General features: G+C 41.3%; 1 protein-coding gene across 1 annotated transcript in view; it reads right to left on the reverse strand.

The window, feature by feature from the left end:
• Positions 1 to 19,806, reverse strand: part of LOC133999521 (NLR family CARD domain-containing protein 3-like) — a 35,912-nt gene that overhangs the window by 6,182 nt on the left and 9,924 nt on the right. The window contains exons 8-11 of the mRNA XM_062438764.1: positions 7,962 to 8,135; positions 7,693 to 7,866; positions 6,143 to 6,316; positions 5,796 to 5,842 (exon numbers count right to left, since the gene is read on the reverse strand). Coding sequence (XP_062294748.1) covers positions 5,796 to 5,842; positions 6,143 to 6,316; positions 7,693 to 7,866; positions 7,962 to 8,135 — 569 coding nt within the window. The remainder of the gene's footprint in view (positions 1 to 5,795; positions 5,843 to 6,142; positions 6,317 to 7,692; positions 7,867 to 7,961; positions 8,136 to 19,806) is intronic.

Raw genomic sequence — 19,806 nt, forward strand, 5'->3', positions numbered from 1 at the left:
CTGTCAGCAGCTGAAGTTTTAGAAGCAGAATGAAAATCAGTAAGAAGACAGTGGATGAGAAACGTTCTCCTGTTCATCAAAATGTCATCTGATGAAAGATGCTGTCTCATCTTAGTTGATTAGTTGACTAATCAGTGGTTGAGCTCTTTGTTAACTCACAAAGTTAGTAGTTCATTCTGAGTTATTGTGACTTATTATTCAGTAGTTGAGTGTCAGATGTGACAGTGAGTGTGAATAATGATGGTGGAGTGATGTGAGTGGAGAACAGTGATGGACAGTTAGAGATCCTCATCTCACCTCTGAGCTTTGGTCTGGCTGTCATGTTCCCCACACAGAGAGCTTTTAGAGGGAGGGACTCCCTCCTCTCTGTCCTCACACTGATCCATAGCAGAGAAACAGCTGCTGGGAGAGCTGCACTCACTCACTACAACAAGGTTTCAACACAGGACACATTAGTTCTCATTCGTCTCTCTAACATGTCACAAATACTGTAGAAAACAGAGAAGCAGCAGCTCTTCCCATCAGACACACTGAGCAGGTCCATCTGAGGACTCTGCAGCCTCTGGGACAGTTCACAACATGGACTGTAAAAGAGCTTTCAGTCAAACCAAGTCTGTCTCAGTGTTGGAAAATGGTTGTTGCTGTCTGACCAGTTCTGACACTCCCTACATTTTTCACTGATGATATGATCTCAGATGACAATCAAAGTGCTGTTGGTTTAACCTGAGAATCACTAACAGTAAAACAAGGAAATCATTCTCAAACTTCTCTCCTTTAACTCATAAAGAAACAAATCATCAATAATCTAAATCTTCTGTAAAACCTGAAGGATTAAATAAATCTAGTGAAACAGACAATCATCATCCAGAAACATTTCTACTGTCCAGTCAAACAGTGATTCAACACAATGTGATCAAACTGATGGTTCATCAGACATTTACAGATTTCTCTGGTAGGATTCTCACCTGCTGAAGTCACTTCAGGTCAACTTACAGACACTTTCCACCTTCATGTGTAGAGAAACATCAGGAGAGAAGAAGCTGCTCATTCTCCCTCGTCAGTCCTGCTGTCTGTGTGCATTTGATCTGAGGACGCTGTCACATCCTCATAACTTCAGAGTCCACATCTAAACAACATCAGTGACGTCAAAACCAGTCTAACCTGTAGCAGAAACCCAGTCAGTGTCAGATATCACATGATGTAGTTCTACTATCTGTCCACTAGATGGAGCCAACTGAACATCTATTGAGCTAAAGATCAGCTCAGCATCATCAGCTACTGTTAGTATCTCTGACCAACAACATCACTCAGCAGCTTGGATCAACTTGGCTGTAACCCATGTGATACAACAAGCTCATAATACTTATACTATAATTGCATCCCCCACTCAAATGCTACTCCAAAGCACATCTCCCCCCTTCATGCACCCGCTCCACAATCTTACAGCTGTCCAGATTGACACACCCAGATTGTGTTCAATTTACACGTTTTCACGACACATTTTCACACCAGCATTACACTCACACATATAAACGTCATTGTGTTGTCCCTGTATGAAAATGGGAAGGACTTTATTCAAAACTCCCACTGCTCAACCTCAGGACAATTGAAATAATGACCACTTTATTTAGGATAGGAAACAATAGGAATACAAAAGGAAATGACCATTAAACTCGCCTCCTGTATTATAAGAGCTTTCATCTCTTCTGCTAAAAGACCCAAAGCCCTCAACCACCTTCAAAAGCAAAACTCTGTCATATGTCTCCTACAGGAAACCCATTTGACTGCAATAGGATCACAAAAAATCTCATCAAAATGCATCAATCAAGCCAATTCTAATCAACAAGAAGACTCCATACATTAATAAACAACAGTAGCAGACTCTGAGGGAAGATTCATCATCATTAATAAAACAATTGGCAATGATAGTTTAACAAATGTGAACATATAATCCCCAAATACAGACACACCCACGTTTTTCCACTCAATGTTTGCAGAAATATCCAAATTCCATGATTCCGTGATTTCAACCTGGTACTTAACCCTTGTTACAACCCAGCTCGTTAAATGAAGGAAGTAACATAAAAACCAGATGTTAAGGTTTAAAATAAAATGATTTATTAATCAAGGGTTACTCAAACCACTAAGCAGAGGGAAGTTTACAGAAACAAAAACAAGGGCCGATTGATGCTTCTCAAACAAACAAAAGTATAGAACCAAAAGAGGACTCCTAAAACAGAGCTAACGAATCTGTCTAACGTAATACGAGTAAAATAGGAACAAAACCTACCTAAACCTCTAGTACAGATTATTGTCAATAATACAAAAAGATGAGCAGCACCCCTACTCCTAGTGGAACTAACACAAAGAAACAACTAATGAATGTGTGTGTTAACAGTAACTAAGCCTGACCCATATTCAAACAAATCACAGCTAAATTTAACCCAATAGCGCAGCAGCAAGGCGAGGCGGACTGGCCACAAAGATCCAGCCGCCCTGACTGACAGGCTGCAGATTATTTAGAAGGTCCGACTCTGATTGATGGCTGGGGATTGGAGCGCACCGAAGGTAGTCGCACCAATCAGGAACCAGGGATGGAGCCGGAGGAGTGGGAGGAGCCAGAGCCGGAGGCAGGAGAGGAGGGAACCAAACAAAAAAAAGAGAGAACACGAACACACACATGCAGGGCTGTAACAACCCTCACCTGGACAGATCCACTTAACCAAACTCCTATAGACTCATACTCAAGCCATACATATCTGACTATGGACTTAGTGATGCCTGCTGAATTTCAAACCCACACAACAGAGAATATTCTTACTACTCACAATTCCATAAATCATACCCTCACATTGACCTCTTTCTAGTAAATAACTCCATACTGTATAGAATTACAGAATCAACCATCAGCACCATTATCTTCTCTGACCTTCACCTGGTAAAGAGACATTTTTAGTTTCCCTGAATCATTTCTTCCTTTAGTTATAACACAGAACAGAATGAGTCTCAGTTTTCTGTGTGGTTGTGATGGTTAAGACAACAGCTGCTCTTTAGTCCTTTAGTGGATCAAACAACTGTGGCAAAATAAACCAAAGCACTCCTTCTGCAGGTGAATTTATTGGTGAATTTATTGTTGGAGCATAAAGACAACCAATCAGAACAACACATATCAAGCTGAAGGTTTCATCAGCGTCTGATTTTCTGTTTCATGAAATTCTAATAACTGACAAAGCCAACAGAAACATACAGTAACATCACACAGACATCTCTTCACTTTAAACACATTCAGTTTTTATTTTATTTAGTATTTTCAATTTAAGGAAAAACAGGTTGACAACAGGCTGTCAAGGGAAAAACAAACAGACAAAAACATGGGGGCTCCTCAGTTAATAATTTATATATTATGTCCGGTGTCTTTAATTGTTAATGTGTAGCGTCCTCTATTGTTTTGTTTTCCCATTTCCTGGGAAAAAGTCATCTTTTCCATAATCCACTGATTAAGGCTTGGAGACTCAGTTTTATACCAGCACTATACCAGACGAGAAATTAAACGCTTCCTCACAGCCGACTTCAAACGAACATTTTCTTTTAGTCTGCTGTCACTGATCTTCACAAACAGAGCTGGAAAGTAACTCAGTACATTTATTATAGTACTGCAGTGAAGTACAGTTTGAGGTACTTGTACAATGTAGTATCCTTCCAATCCACCACATTTATTTCACAGCTTTAGGTACTTTTCAGATGAAGACTTGATTTACTGCAATACTTAAATACTCTAGCGACTAATGAATGAGTAAAGTACAAAGCATCAAAGTCTACAGTACAGAGCATGAAACTAATTACATAGAAAATTATGTTTGGTGCCAAAATGAAACAAAGCATTTACAAATAAAGCTAAATACCTTGTTGGCCACTTGTCATGAAGAGAGATTCTTGAGTCCTGTCTGCCTTTGCTTCTACATCAATAATTACAACTTTAACTTTTAAGTCATCTGTGTACATTATATTTTTACAACTATTTATTTACTTATTGCATTAAATTATGGGATGAAATTTTAATTTTGAACTATGCATCATGAACATAGAATATTTATGCAAAAGCACATTTATTAGATAGAAACACGAATAGAGCTGCATGCTGCTCATTGGATCCTGACAGTAACAACAGCAGAGTCAACTGAGACTAATCAATGAATCATGTAGAAGGAAAAATAACTGAGTGTTTGAGTCTGAGACACAGATCTGCTTCACAGTGCAGAGTGTGTGTGATGTTTGATTTCAGCAGCTGATCTTCAGTCAGCAGAGTTTCTGTCCACAGGAGAGACTCTCCCTCCTACAGAGGACACAGAGAGATTCTCCCTCCTACAGACACAGAGAGACTCTCCCTCCTACAGAGGACACAGAGAGACTCTCCCTCCTACAGACACAGAGAGACTCTCCCTCCTACAGAGGACGCAGAGAGACTCTCCCTCCTACAGAGACACAGAGAGACTCTCCCTCCTACAGAGACACAGAGAGACTCTCCCTCCTACAGAGGACACAGAGAGACTCTCCCTCCTACAGAGACACAGAGAGACTCTCCCTCCTACAGAGGACACAGAGAGACTCTCCCTCCTACAGAGGACACAGAGAGACTCTCCCTCCTACAGAGACACAGAGAGACTGAACCAGACCAGCAGACTCCAAACCCAGCATACAGAGGATCAGTGAATATGGTGTTGACGGTGTGGAGGTGGATCAATGTGTCAGAGGAGACTCTGTAGAAGGACAGAGTGCCAGCAGGACAGTCAACATACACTGCTACTCTGTTAGAGACAGAGGAGGAGGAGGAGAAGATGGATGTTTGTCTCTTATTGTGCCAGACAGAGTTACGACCATCATCAGAGCAGCTCAGACTCCAGGACTGATCATTCCTTCCAAACACACAGTCATCACTGTCTCCTCTCCTGCTGATTCTTCTGTAACTCACTGATATAGAAACTCTTCCTCTACTCTCGACCTCCCAGTAACAGCGACCAGTCAGAACATTTCTACACAGCAGCTGAGGCCAGCAATCAAATCTGTCTGGATGATCAGGATATGACTGATGCTCCTTCACACATTTCACCTTCCTGTTGTTATCAGACAGTTTGAGGTTTCTGTTCATTGTGTTTGGATCCAGTTCCAGTTCACAGGCATCTGATGGAGAGAACGAGACACAATACAGCTGCAGTTTATCATCTGTTGATTTATTAACTACTTTACTGAAACCATTCAAACTTAAACCATCTCCATGACAACTGAGACACTATATCACTGAGGAAGACCATGAGATGTGACTGAAAGCTTTGGACATACAGAGTAAGTGGACCTTTAACAGTTCAGTTAGAACATGAACAGTCAACATGACAGTGATATTCAGTGATATTCATGTTTTTTCACCAAGTTTGGTGTAAAGTGAAGGTCTTTGCACATCAAGTCTGTTACAAACACATTTTTGTCCAAATGCTCCAAACAGCCGAAGTCAGTATGAATGAATGAACTTTATCTGCCGGAGAGACATGAGGGACATTTTGGAGCAGGTAGCGCCACCATGTGGACATTTATAAAACATTTATCTTTTAACTCATGAACTGTGACCAACAGGAGGACATTTCTGTTTCATTCGGATTCATTGGTTCAAGATAAATGTCAGTTTAGGCCACGCCCATTTCTGCCAAAACACATTTTCCATCATTTTGAACTTTTTTCACTTCTTTTACATATTTCATCCAGTTTCTCAAAGTTCTCATGAATCAAACTGAAAACACACTCACACTTCCTCAGACCAGGTTTCAGTCTCTGCAGTCCACCATGGTCAATCCTGGAGGAAGAGACAAAGACACAATCAGCTTCATACACCTTCACTCATATCCACCATTAAGCATGAACCAGAGTCCCTCAGTTAGTCAGAGTGTCTGTCCATCTGTCCATACCTGAGAGTGTCCACCTGTCTGTCCATACCTGAGAGTGTCCACCTGTCTGTCCATACCTGAGAGTGTCCATCTGTCAATACCTGAGAGTGTCCACCTGTCTGTCCATACCTGAGAGTGTCTACCTGTCTGTCCATACCTGAGAGTGTCCACCTGTCTGCCCATACCTGAGTGTGTCCATCTGTCCATACCTGAGAGTGTCCAGTCTCCAGTGTGGATCCTTCAGTCCAGCAGAGAGAAGCTTCTCTCCTGACTCTCCTGGATGATTGTAGCTCAGGTCCAGCTCTCTCAGATGGGAGGGGTTGGAGCTCAGAGCTGAGGCCAGAGAAGCACAGCCTTCCTCTGTGATCAGACATCCTGACAGACTGAACACACACAACAGTTCATCTAATGACATTAAAAATAGGGACGCACCGAAAATTCGGCCACCGAAAATCTTCGGCCGAAAATGGCCCAAAAGTGCATTTTCGGTTTTCAGCCGAAATACTTTTATCACCGAAACAACACGGCCGAAACAGCTAACTAAAGAGATCAGCTCCTCTGATGCATCTGTAGCAGACGTTATTCCTTTAATTGCATCACTTAAGTGAAGTACACTCTTAGAGTCTGTGAGCACACGTTTCACTGAGATCTATTTGGATCCTCTGCACTTCATTGTGACTGTAATTGATCCGCGTTATAAAGATCATTACTTGGATGTGGGATTAAAGCGGCGCGCACGAGAAATGATCCGGGCCACGATGGATGCGGAGAACCCGCTTAGAGACGGAGAAGCGCACAGCACAGGAGAAGGTGTGTGTGTTTGTGTGAGAGCTACACGGACGCTTTGCTCTCACACGCGCTGCTTTTATAGTCACACAAACACACTGCTTATTAGACCGACACCAATCGCCCCTCCACCCCCCCGGACAAACACCAAGTGTAAAACTAAGTGTTATTTTTAACTTAATTTAATTTTATATTGTGCATTGTTGTAATGTCAGTATAATATTTTCATACTTTTGTAATTGATTTATTCTTTGAATTGCAATGCCTTGATTTTAGTGAGGTTAGTACACAGTCATAGCCATAAATGCAATGGTACTAATAATTGGCATAATCATTTCTTTCAGTGTTTCGGTTTTCGGCCAAGAATTTTCATTTCGGTGCATCCCTAATTAAAAACATTCTCAACTCAATAAACAGGATTTTGTCATTCAGGCCTTTATGTTCACACTCAGCGCCCCCTGCTGTATGTTGGTGTCATGCAGATACATTTTAGGTTAGAAGAAGGAGAGAAAGCACATGTTCCTGCTGGAGGCTGCAACTGCTGAAGCTCAGAGTTTAATCTGATGCCATTCTGTTTTTACTTTGGCAGAAGAAATGTCTTTAAAGTTAAATATTGTTTGACATTTCTAGATATAGTAGGAATATTGAATAGAAATGTATCGTTGTTTTGATGTTAGATCATGTTTTGTATGTTTAACTGAGTTTTTAATCATTTAATTTGAAGGGAAAAAAAGCTTAAACTAGATTTTCAAGAATTCATGCACATTAACACTTCATTGAATAATAAATGACAGAAACATAGATCCTGACTCACATGTTGGTGTGAAAGGAGCTTTATTTACTGTAAACTTGATATAAAAACTCTTCAGTTCAGACAATACACTAAATCTTTTTAGTATCAAAAACTCTTCAAGTAAACTAGAAACTAGGTGACGCTAAAATATGACTTTATATACACAGTAATGAAACTGACCTGAGAGTTTCCAGTCCACAGTGTGGACTCTCCAGTCCAGCAGAAAGCTGCTTCACTCCTGAATCCTGCAAGTCGTTGTTACTCAGGTCCAGATCTCTCAGACTAGAGGACTGGGAGCTGAGAACTGAGGACAGAGCTGCACAGCTTCTCTTTGAGAGGTTACAGACACTAAACCTGGAGAATAATTTTAATAAATTAATTCACAGATCCAATATATAAAGACAGTAAAAGCTTGATGGGTAAACGTTCACAGACAGTTGAATCCTGACCTGAGGGTTTCCAGTCCACAGTGTGGACTCTTCAGTCCAGCAGAAAGCTGCTTCACTCCTGAATCCTGCAGGTTGTTGTTACTCAGGTCCAGATCTCTCAGACTAGAGGACTGGGAGCTGAGAACTGAGGACAGAGCTGCACAGCTTCTCTCTGAGAGGTTACAGTCACTCAACCTGGAGAAGAATCAGCAGAACAAAATAAATGCAAACATTACTTTTCTTCATTGAGCAAAGATGAAACTACATAAATCTGGATAGTTCTGTGTGCACCTACAGAGCTTTGTTGGAGGCTTTGACCACTGGCAGAAGCCTCAGTAGAGAATCCTCTGAAGCAGAGTATTTCTTCAGGTCAAACACATCCAGATCTTTTTCTGATGACAGTAAGATGAAGCCCAGAGCTGACCACTGAGCAGGAGACAGTTCATCTGTGGAGAGACTTCCTGATCTAAGGTACTGTTGGATCTCCTCCACTAGAGAACGATCATTCAGTTCATTCAGACAGTGGAACAGATTGATGCTTCTCTCTGCAGACACATTCTCACTGATCTTCTTCTTGATGTACTCGACTGTTTTCTGATTGGTCTCTGACTTACTTCCTATCTGTGTCAGCAGACCTTGTAGGAAAGTCTGATTGGTCTGCAATGAAAGACCCAGGAGGAAGCGGAGGAACAAGTCCAGGTGTCCATTTGGACTCTTTAAGGCTTCGTCCACAGCACTCTGGTAGAAACGTGTTGATTTGTCTCCGAACACTTCAGACCACCTGGATGTTGTTTGTTCTTCTTCCAGCAGATTGACTCCAGACTTGATGAATGTCAGATGGACATGAAGAGCAGCCAGAAACTCCTGAACGCTCAGATGGACGAAGCAGAACACCTTGTCCTGGTACAACCCTCTCTCCTCTTTAAAGACCTGTGTGAACACTCCTGAGCACACTGAGGCTGCTCTGATATCAATGCCACTCTCTGTCAGGTCTGATTCATAGAAGATCAGGTTGCCTTTCTGCAGCTGCTCAAAAGCCAGTTTTCCCAGAGACTCAATCATCTTCCTGCTCTCTGGACTCCAGTGTGGATCTGTCTCAGCTCCTCCATCATACTTGATGTTCTTCAGTTTGGACTGAACCACCAGGAAGTGGATGTACATCTCAGTCAGGGTCTTGGGCAGCTTTCCTCTCTCACTGCTTTTCAACACATCCTCCAAAACTGTAGCAGTGATCCAGCAGAAGACTGGGATGTGGCACATGATGTGGAGGCTTCGTGATGTCTTGATGTGGGAGATGATGGTGCTGGCCTGCTTCTTATCTCTGAATCTCTTCCTGAAGTACTCCTCCTTCTGTGGGTCAGTGAATCCTCTGACCTCTGTCACCATGCCGACACACTCAGGAGGGATCTGATTGGCTGCTGCAGGTCGTGTGGTTATCCAGAGGCGAGCAGAGGGAAGCAGTTTCCCCCTGATGAGGTTTGTCAGCAGCACATTCACTGAGGTGGACTCTGTAACATCAGTCAGGATCTCAGTGTTGTGGAAGTCCAGAGGAAGTCGACACTCATCCAGACCGTCAAAGATGAACACAACCTGGAACTCTTCAAACCTGCAGATTCCTGCATCTTTGGTTTCAGTAAAGAAGTGATGAACAAGTTCCACCAAGCTGTACTTTTTCTCTTTCAGCACATTCAGCTCTCTGAAAGTGAATGGAAATGTGAAGTGTATGTCCTAGTTGGCTTTGCCTTCAGCCCAGTCCAGAGTGAACTTCTGTGTTAAGACTGTTTTCCCAATGCCAGCCACTCCCTTTGTCATCACTGTTCTGATTGGTTTATCTCTTCCAGGTGAGGCTTTAAAGATGTCTTCTTGTCTGATTGTTGTTTCTGGTCTGTCTGGTTTCCTGGATGCTGTTTCAATCTGTCTGATCTCATGTTCATCATTGACCTCTGCAGTCCCTCCCTCTGTGATGAAGAGCGGTGTGTAGATCTGATTCAGAAGGGTTGGGTTTCCTGCTTTAGCGATCCCCTCAAACAGACACTGGAACTTCTTCTCCAGGTTAGACTTGAGTTTATGTTGACACTTTGCAGCAGGAGTTCCTGAATGAACAAACAACAAATGAAATCAGTGAGTGGATCCTACAGAAAGTCTAGAAATCTGCACATGTAAGTGTGTCTGTGTAGTTTTTGCTCCTCCATCAGTTTTATTCCGCTCATCAGTGGAGGACAAACAGCCTCTGATCTGATGCAGATGTGTGCAGCATATTTACAGTTTGAAATATAAACCTCTCCCATGTTGCCTCCATTTCCTCTCCATCATGTTAAATCTGTTAAAATCCTCTTACTGCTCTGCAGACGCTCAGCCAGCTCCTCCTGCTTCATTCTCCTCAGGAAGTGCACTGTGATCTTCAGAAATGCCTCTCTGCTGCTGCTCCTCTGCTCCTCCTCCTCACAGTCCAACACCTCCTCATCCTCACTCTGACTCTCTAAGCATTCTGGGTAATCTGAACTCAGACCCCTCTGGACTCTCTTCAGCTCGTTCTTCACAAAAGTGACGATGTTCTCCTCCAGCAGCTGGAACAGAAAGATAAAGTGAACATTTCATTTAAACTGGTAGAACACAACATGTGATTCATGTGTCAGTCTGAAGGCCTGCTGGTCTAAACAGAGCAGCATGGACACTGTTTGGACCTGAATGCTACGTCAGTATTTCATCTGTGGTTGATGGAGTTAATAGTAAAAGGTGTGTTAGTACATGTACACACCATAAATATGGAGTCCAGCTGTGTTTGATGCTGCTGTGCAGACTGATCACTGGGAACCTCTGAGCTCTGCTGCTGAACTCTGTGGAGAAAACATCACGTTTAAGGACATTTAATGACTCAAATCTGCACTCAGCTTATTAAAGATGTTCTGTCATGATGACTAAATGAACTCCTGTAAATGCTGCTCTGATTTCTGGATGTTAAATTCTTACCTTCCATCAGCAGGTCGTCCATCTTTAAACTTTAAACTGATGCCACTGTGTAATTCCCTCATCAGCTCCTCACTACATATACTGCTCTCAGTCATTTTCTTTCATTCTAGACACTAGATTGTGATGCTGTTCCTGTCTGTTCCTGTTCCTCTTGTTACCTGTTCCTGCTGGTTTCAACCTTATTTGAACTGCTTTCCCTTTATGGTCTGTAAGCCTGTCTTTTGGTTTCTGAGCATTAAAGCTGTTTCCATTGAACCTGTCTGTGGTGTTTGTGCCTGGTTCACCTGCTCCGCCCCACATAACACAGGAGGTTTATTCAGCCCAAACAGCCAACCAACCATTATTAGATTCTTACCTTCCATCAGCAGGTTGTCCATCTTTAAACCAAATAGGAAGCATAATAGACCGATCACTCTTCATGGACACACAGCTGGGTTCAGGAGAGTCTGCTCTCTGCTGCTGCATCCTGATACTAATGAAGAAGTTGACGTTTCAGAACCAAATGAGGAGAGAGATTTGTATCTTTTAATATTGTCCTAATTTGTCATCGATGTTGATTGCTGACTGTATTTCTAATTGCTATTAAAGTCAAAGAACTGAAGGATAAATCATCAATTTAAATGTCAGAATTAAAAGGAAATATTTCAGAACAGAGTGACTGATCAGTTTAAATTCCTCCAGTGATGAAAAGAGGATGGCAGCGACTTGGTCATGAGTCAGCAGAAGAAGAAGGAAGTGAGGATGTTCAACAGGAGTTCTATGGCTCAGTAACAATCTGTGTTAACCTCAATAACTAAAGATGGAAATATAAACATCCCAGTTCACCTTCAGATGGATGAACACAGCATCAAACAGCTTTTACTCTGTAAAACTAAGATTTACTTTAAATTATGAGAATAATCTCTTGTCCATTTCCCCATCTGATCCATACAGAAGGAGAAGAAAAAGGTCTGAAATTAAACAGGTATAAACTCAGCCTGATGTACATGCCCGGTACATGAGGGTGAATTGTATTGTCTGTTCAATTGAATAAGATGAAAAAAATAAATCAGACCACAGAAAACAAAGAGAGGAAGTGTTACATGTCAGTGTTGTCCTGCAGAGGGCAGCAAACACCTGCCAACACTGAATAAGAAGCTCTGTGAGAGATGAAGATGAGTCTTTTTGAGATGAAGATGTTCCTGTCAAACTGAACAATAATCAGCTGTCCAATCACAGCTTGGAGGCAGAGCCATGGGCGGAGCTTATCAACAGCAGCAGAGGTGAAGTCAAACATGACAGACAGCCTTTGACAATCACAGTGTTTCCTGTGGCTGAGGGACAGTACTATTGACTGTATGTTTACTTCCATTTGTGAGGGACTGTTTGCAGTTTTAATGAGATGGATTGTGCTGCATGAAAGAACACACAAGACAACAAACACTGAAATGTAACACACCTTTTCACTTTGTTTCCTGTGTTCTGATTTGATTTTAATGTGGCCTGAGAAACCATTCATTGTCTCTTTACCAAAGGTGTTTCTATTAATTATGACACAGTAAACACTGATATCTTTCTTTCTTTGATTTGTCTTCAATGAAACATTTTAGACTTTTTTTTATCTTCTTCCATTAATGAAAAACATTCTTGTGTCTAACAATCCTTTCTGTCAGTTATAAATCTGTTCAGTCAGTTTATCAATCCTGAGATCAATATTCTGACCTTTGCTCAGCAGGGTCCATCTTTGAAGTTAGCTCAAGACAGACACATCCAAGTTAGCTGCTGCTCTGATCATTGATGTGATGTTTTCAAAGTTACACACATATTGATATAGTGACCATGTTGGTGTCTTATAACACTGAACTCTTTGACATGTGACTGTTGCACAGGTGAACACTGTGATGTCACTGCTGAAACTATATATTGATTTCTCTTCTCAGGAGAGTCAGATAATAACAAACTTCACTTTTAAATTCTTACCTTCCATCAGCAGCTCGTCCATCTTTAATGTCAATAGGACGATCCATAGACCGGTCACTCTTCATGGACACACAGCTGGGTTCAGGAGAGTCTGCTCTCTGCTGCTGCATCCTGATACAAACAAACAACAAATCAAAGAGTTTAAAAAGATGAATTTTGAGCAGACTGTCAGCAGCTGAAGTTTTAGAAGCAGAATGAAAATCAGTAAGAAGACAGTGGATGAGAAACGTTCTCCTGTTCTTCAAAATGTCATCTGATGAAAGATGCTGTCTCATCTTAGTTGATTAGTTGACTAATCAGTGGTTGAGCTCTTTGTTCACTCACAAAGTTAGTAGTTCATTCTGAGTTATTGTGACTTATTATTCAGTAGTTGAGTGTCAGATGTGACAGTGAGTGTGAATAATGATGGTGGAGTGATGTGAGTGGAGAACAGTGATGGACAGTTAGAGATCCTCATCTCACCTCTGAGCTTTGGTCTGGCTGTCATGTTCCCCACACAGAGAGCTTTTAGAGGGAGGGACTCCCTCCTCTCTGTCCTCACACTGATCCATAGCAGAGAAACAGCTGCTGGGAGAGCTGCACTCACTCACTACAACAAGGTTTCATCACAGGACACATTAGTTCTCATTCGTCTCTCTAACATGTCACAAATACTGTAGAAAACAGAGAAGCAGCAGCTCTTCCCATCAGACACACTGAGCAGGTCCATCTGAGGACTCTGCAGCCTCTGGGACAGTTCACAACATGGACTGTAAAAGAGCTTTCAGTCAAGCCAAGTCTGTCTCAGTGTTGGAAGATGGTTGTGTTTTGGATTAAAATGCACCACAGCCAAGTTGATTCAAGCTTTCCAACAACTTCTGACATAATATGCATTTTTCACTGATGATATGATCTCAGATGACAATCAAAGTGCTGCTGGTTTAACCTGAGAATCACTAACAGTAAAACAAGGAAATAATTCTCAAACTTCTCTCCTTTAACTCACCAAGAAAGAAATCATCAAGAATCTAAATCTTCTGTAAAACCTGAAGTATTAAATAAATCTAGTGAAACAGACAATCATCATCAGAAACATTTCTACTGTCCAGTCAAACAGTGATTCAACACAATGTGATCAAACTGATGGTTCATCAGACATTTACAGATTTCTCTGGTAGGATTCTCACCTGCTGAAGTCACTTCAGGTCAACTTACAGACACTTTCCACCTTCATGTGTAGAGAAACATCAGGAGAGAAGAAGCTGCTCATTCTCCCTCATCAGTCCTGCTGTCTGTGTACATTTGATCTGAGGACGCTGTCACATCCTCATAACTTCAGAGTCCACATCTAAAAAAACATCAGTGACGTCAAAACCAGTCTAACCTGTAGCAGAAACCCAGTCAGTGTCAGATATCACATGATGTAGTTCTACTATCTGTCCACTAGATGGAGCCAACTGAACATCTAATGAGCTAAAGATCAGCTCAGCATCATCAGCTGCTGTTAGTATCTCTGACCAACAACATCACTCAGCAGCTTGGATCAACTTGGCTGTAACCCATGTGATACAACAAGCTCATAATACTTATACTATAATTGTACCCCCCCACTCAAATGCTACTCCAAAGCACATCTCCCCCCTTCAGGCACCTGCTCCACAATCTTACAGCTGTCCAGATTGACACACCCAGATTGTGTTCAATTTACACATTTTCACAACACATTTTCACACCAGCATTACACTCACACATATAAACGTCATTGTGTTGTCCCTGTATGAAAATGGGAAGGACTTTATTCAAAACTCCCACTGCTCAACCTCAGGACAATTAAAATAATGACCACTTTATTTAGGATATGAAACAATAGGAAATGACCATTAAACTTGCCTCCTGGAATATAAGAGCTTTCATCTCTCCTGCTAAAAGACCCAAAGCCCTCAACCACCTTCAAAAGCAAAACTCTGTCATATGTCTCCTACAGGAAACCCATCTGACTGCAATAGAATCACAAAAAATCTCATCAAAATGCATCAATCAAGCCAATTCTAATCAACAAGAAGACTCCATACATTAATAAAACAACAGTAGCAGACTCTGAGGGAAGATTCATCATCATTAATGAAACAATTGGCAAAGATAGTTTAACAAATGTGAACATATAATCCCACAATACAGACACACCCACGTTTTTCCACTCACTGTTTGCAGAAATATCCAAATTCCATGATTCCATGATTTCAATCTGGTACTTAACCCTTGTTACAACCCAGCTCGTTAAATGAAGGAAGTAACATAAAAAACAGATGTTAAGGTTTAAAATAAAATTATTTATTAATCAAGGGTTACTCAAACCACTAAGCAGAGGGAAGTTTACAGAAACAAAAACAAGGGCCGATTGATGCTGCTCAAACAAACAAAAGAATATAACCAAAAGAGGACTCCTAAAACAGAGCTAATGAATCTGTGTAACGTAATAAGAGTAAAATAAAAACAAAACCTACCTAAACCTTTAGTACAGATTATTGTCAATAATACAAAAAGATGAGCAGCACCCCTACTCCTAGTGGAACTAACACAAAGAAACAACTAATGAATGTGTGTGTTAACAGTAACTAAGCCTGACCCATATTCAACATATTTAACACAATAGCGCAGCAGCAAGGCGAGGCGGACTGGCCACAAAGATCCAGCCGCCCTGACTGACAGGCTGCAGATTATTTAAAAGGTCCGACTCTGATTGATGGCTGGGGATTGGAGCGCACCGAAGGAAGCCGCACCAATCAGGAACCAGGGATGGAGCCGGAGGAGTGGGAGGAGCCAGAGCCGGAGGCAGGAGAGAAAGGAACCAAACAAAAACAAGAGAGAACACGAACATACACATGCAGGGCCGTAACAACCCTCACCTGGACAGATCCACTTAACCAAACTCCTATAGACTCATACTCAAGCCATACATATCTGACTATGGACTTAGTGATGCCTGCTGAATTTCAAACCCACACAACAGAGAATATTCTTACTACTCATAATTCCATAAATCATACTCTCACATTGACCTCTTTCTAGTAAATAACTCCATACTGTATAGAATTACAGAATCAACCATCAGCACCATTATCTTCTCTGACCTTCACCTGGTAAAGGGACATTTTTAGTTTCCCTGAATCATTTCTTCCTTTAGTTATAACACAGAACAGAATGAGTCTCAGTTTTCTGTGTGGTTGTGATGGTTAACACAACAGCTGCTCTTTAGTCCTTTAGTGGTTCAAACAACCGTGGCAAAATAAACCAAAGCCCTCCTTCTGCAGGGGAATAATATGGTGAATTTATTGTTGGAGCATAAAGACAACCAAGCAGAACAACACATATCAAGCTGAAGTTTTCATCAGCGTCTGATTTTCTGTTTCATGAAACTCTAATAACTGACAAAGCCAACAGAAACATACAGTAACATCACACAGACATCTCTTCACTTTAAACACATTCAGTTTTTATTTTATTTAGTATTTTCAATTTAAGGAAAAACAGGTTGACAACAGGCTGTCAAGGGAAAAACAAACAGACAAAAACATGGGGGCTCCTCAGTTAATAATATTATATATTATGTCCAGTGTCTTTAATTGTTAATGTGTAGCGTCCTCTATTGTTTTGTTTTCCCATTTCCTGGGAAAAAGTCATCTTTTCCATAATCCACTGATTAAGGCTTGGAGACTCAGTTTTATACCAGCACTATACCAGACGAGAAATTAAACGCTTCCTCACAGCCGACTTCAAACAAACATTTTGTTTTAGTCTGCTGTCACTGATCTTCACAAACAGAGCTGGAAAGTAACTCAGTACATTTATTATAGTACTGCAGTGAAGTACAGTTTGAGGTACTTGTACAATGTAGTATCCTTCCAATCCACCACATTTATTTCACAGCTTTAGGTACTTTTCAGATGAAGACTTGATTTACTGCAATACTTAAATACTCTAGCGACTAATGAATGAGTAAAGTACAAAGCATCAAAGTCTACAGTACAGAGCATGAAACTAATTACATAGAAAATTATGTTTGGTGCCAAAATGAAACAAAGCATTTACAAATAAAGCTAAATACCTTGTTGGCCACTTGTCATGAAGAGAGATTCTTGAGTCCTGTCTGCCTTTGCTTCTACATCAATAATTACAACTTTAACTTTTAAGTCATCTGTGTACATTATATTTTTACAACTATTTATTTACTTATTGCATTAAATTATGGGATGAAATTTTAATTTTGAACTATGCATCATGAACATAGAATATTTATGCAAAAGCACATTTATTAGATAGAAACACGAATAGAGCTGCATGCTGCTCATTGGATCCTGACAGTAACAACATCAGAGTCAACTGAGACTAATCAATGAATCATGTAGAAGGAAAAATAACTGAGTGTTTGAGTCTGAGACAGATCTGCTTCACAGATCAGAGTGTGTGTGATGTTTAATTTCAGTTTCTGTCCGCAGGAGATACTCTCCCTCCTACAGAGACACAGAGAGACTCTCCCTCCTACAAGGAACACAGAGAGACTGAACCAGACCAGCAGACTCCAAACCCAGCATACAGAGGATCAGTGAATATGGTGTTGAAGGTGTGGAGGTGGATCAGTGTGTCAGAGGAGACTCTGTAGAAGGACAGAGTGCCAGCAGGACAGTCAACATACACTGCTACTCTGTTAGAGACAGAGGAGGAGGAGGAGAAGATGGATGTTTTTCTCTTATTGTGCCAGACAGAGTAACAACCATCATCAGAGCAGCTCAGACTCCAGGACTGATCATTCTCTCCAAACAAACAGTCATCACTGTCTCCTTTCCTGCTGATTCTTCTGTAACTCACTGATATAGAAACTCTTCCTCTACTCTCGACCTCCCAGTAACAGCGACCAGTCAGAACATTTCCACACAGCAGCTGAGGCCAGCAATCAAATCTGTCTGGATGATCAGGATATGACTGATACTCCTTCACACATTTCACCTTCCTGTTGTTATCAGACAGTTTGAGGTTTCTGTTCATTGTGTTTGGATCCAGTTCCAGTTCACAGGCATCTGATGGAGAGAACGAGACACAATACAGCTGCAGTTTATCATCTGTTGATTTATTAACTACTTTACTGAAACCATTCAAACATAAACCATCTCCATGACAACTGAGACACTCTATCACTGAGGAAGACCATGAGATGTGACTGAAAGCTTTGGACATACAGAGTAAGTGGACCTTTAACAGTTCAGTTAGAACATGAACAGTCAACATGACAGTGATATTCAGTAATATTCATGTTTTTTCACCAAGTTTGGTGTAAAGTGAAGGTCTTTGCACATCAAGTCTGTTATTTTCATCTCAAACTGTCGTCTGTTACAAACACATTTTTGTCCAAATGCTCCAAACAACTGAAGTCAGAATGAATTAATGAACTTTATCTGCAGGAGAGACATGAGGGACATTTTGGAGCAGGTAGCGCCACCATGTGGACATTTATAAAACATTTATCTTTTAACTCATGAACTGTGACCAACAGAAGGACATTTCTGTTTCATTCGGATTCATTGGTTCAAGATAAATGTCAGTTTAGGCCACGCCCATTTCTGCCAAAACACATTTTCCATCATTTTGAACTTTTTTCACTTCTTTTACATATTTCATCCAGTTTCTCAAAGTTCTCATGAATCAAACTGAAAACACACTCACACTTCCTCAGGCCAGGTTTCAGTCTCTGCAGTCCACCATGGTCAATCCTGGAGGAAGAGACAAAGACACAATCAGCTTCATACACCTTCACTCATATCCACCATTAAGCATGAACCAGAGTCCCTCAGTTAGTCAGAGTGTCTGTCCATCTGTCCATACATGAGAGTGTCCACCTGTCTGTCCATACCTGAGAGTGTCCATCTGTCAATACCTGAGAGTGTCCACCTGTCTGCCCATACCTGAGTGTGTCCATCTGTCTGTCCATACTTGAGAGTGTCCAGTCTCCAGTGTGGATCCTTCAGTCCAGCAGACAGAAGCTTCTCTCCTGACTCTCCTGGATGATTGTAGCTCAGGTCCAGCTCTCTCAGATGGGAGGGGTTGGAGCTCAGAGCTGAGGCCAGAGAAGTACAGCCTTCCTCTGTGATCAGACATCCTGACAGACTGAACACACACAACAGTTCATCTAATGACATTAAAAATAGGGATGCACCGAAAATTCGGCCACCGAAAATCTTCGGCCGAAAATGGCCCAAAAGCGCATTTTCGGTTTTCAGCCGAAATACTTTTATCACCGAAACAACACGGCCGAAACAGCTAACTAAAGAGATCAGCTCCTCTGATGCATCTGTAGCAGACGTTATTCCTTTAATTGCAGCACTTAAGTGAAGTACACTCTTAGAGTCTGTGAGCACACGTTTCACTGAGATCTATTTGGATCCTCTGCACTTCATTGTGACTGTAATTGATCCGCGTTATAAAGATCATTACTTGGATGTGGGATTAAAGCGGCGCGCACGAGAAATGATCCGGGCCACGATGGATGCGGAGAACCCGCTTAGAGACGGAGAAGCGCACAGCACAGGAGAAGGTGTGTGTGTTTGTGTGAGAGCTACACGGACGCTTTGCTCTCACACGCGCTGCTTTTATAGTCACACAAACACACTGCTTATTAGACCGACACCAATCGCCCCTCCACCCCCCCGGACAAACACCAAGTGTAAAACTAAGTGTTATTTTTAACTTAATTTAATTTTATATTGTGCATTGTTGTAATGTCAGTATAATATTTTCATACTTTTGTAATTGATTTATTCTTTGAATTGCAATGCCTTGATTTTAGTGAGGTTAGTACACAGTCATAGCCATAAATGCAATGGTACTAATAATTGGCATAATCATTTCTTTCAGTGTTTCGGTTTTCGGCCAAGAATTTTCATTTCGGTGCATCCCTAATTAAAAA

This window comes from Scomber scombrus, chromosome 1 (genome assembly GCF_963691925.1).
Source record: "Scomber scombrus chromosome 1, fScoSco1.1, whole genome shotgun sequence".
Lineage (NCBI taxonomy): Eukaryota > Metazoa > Chordata > Actinopteri > Scombriformes > Scombridae > Scomber > Scomber scombrus.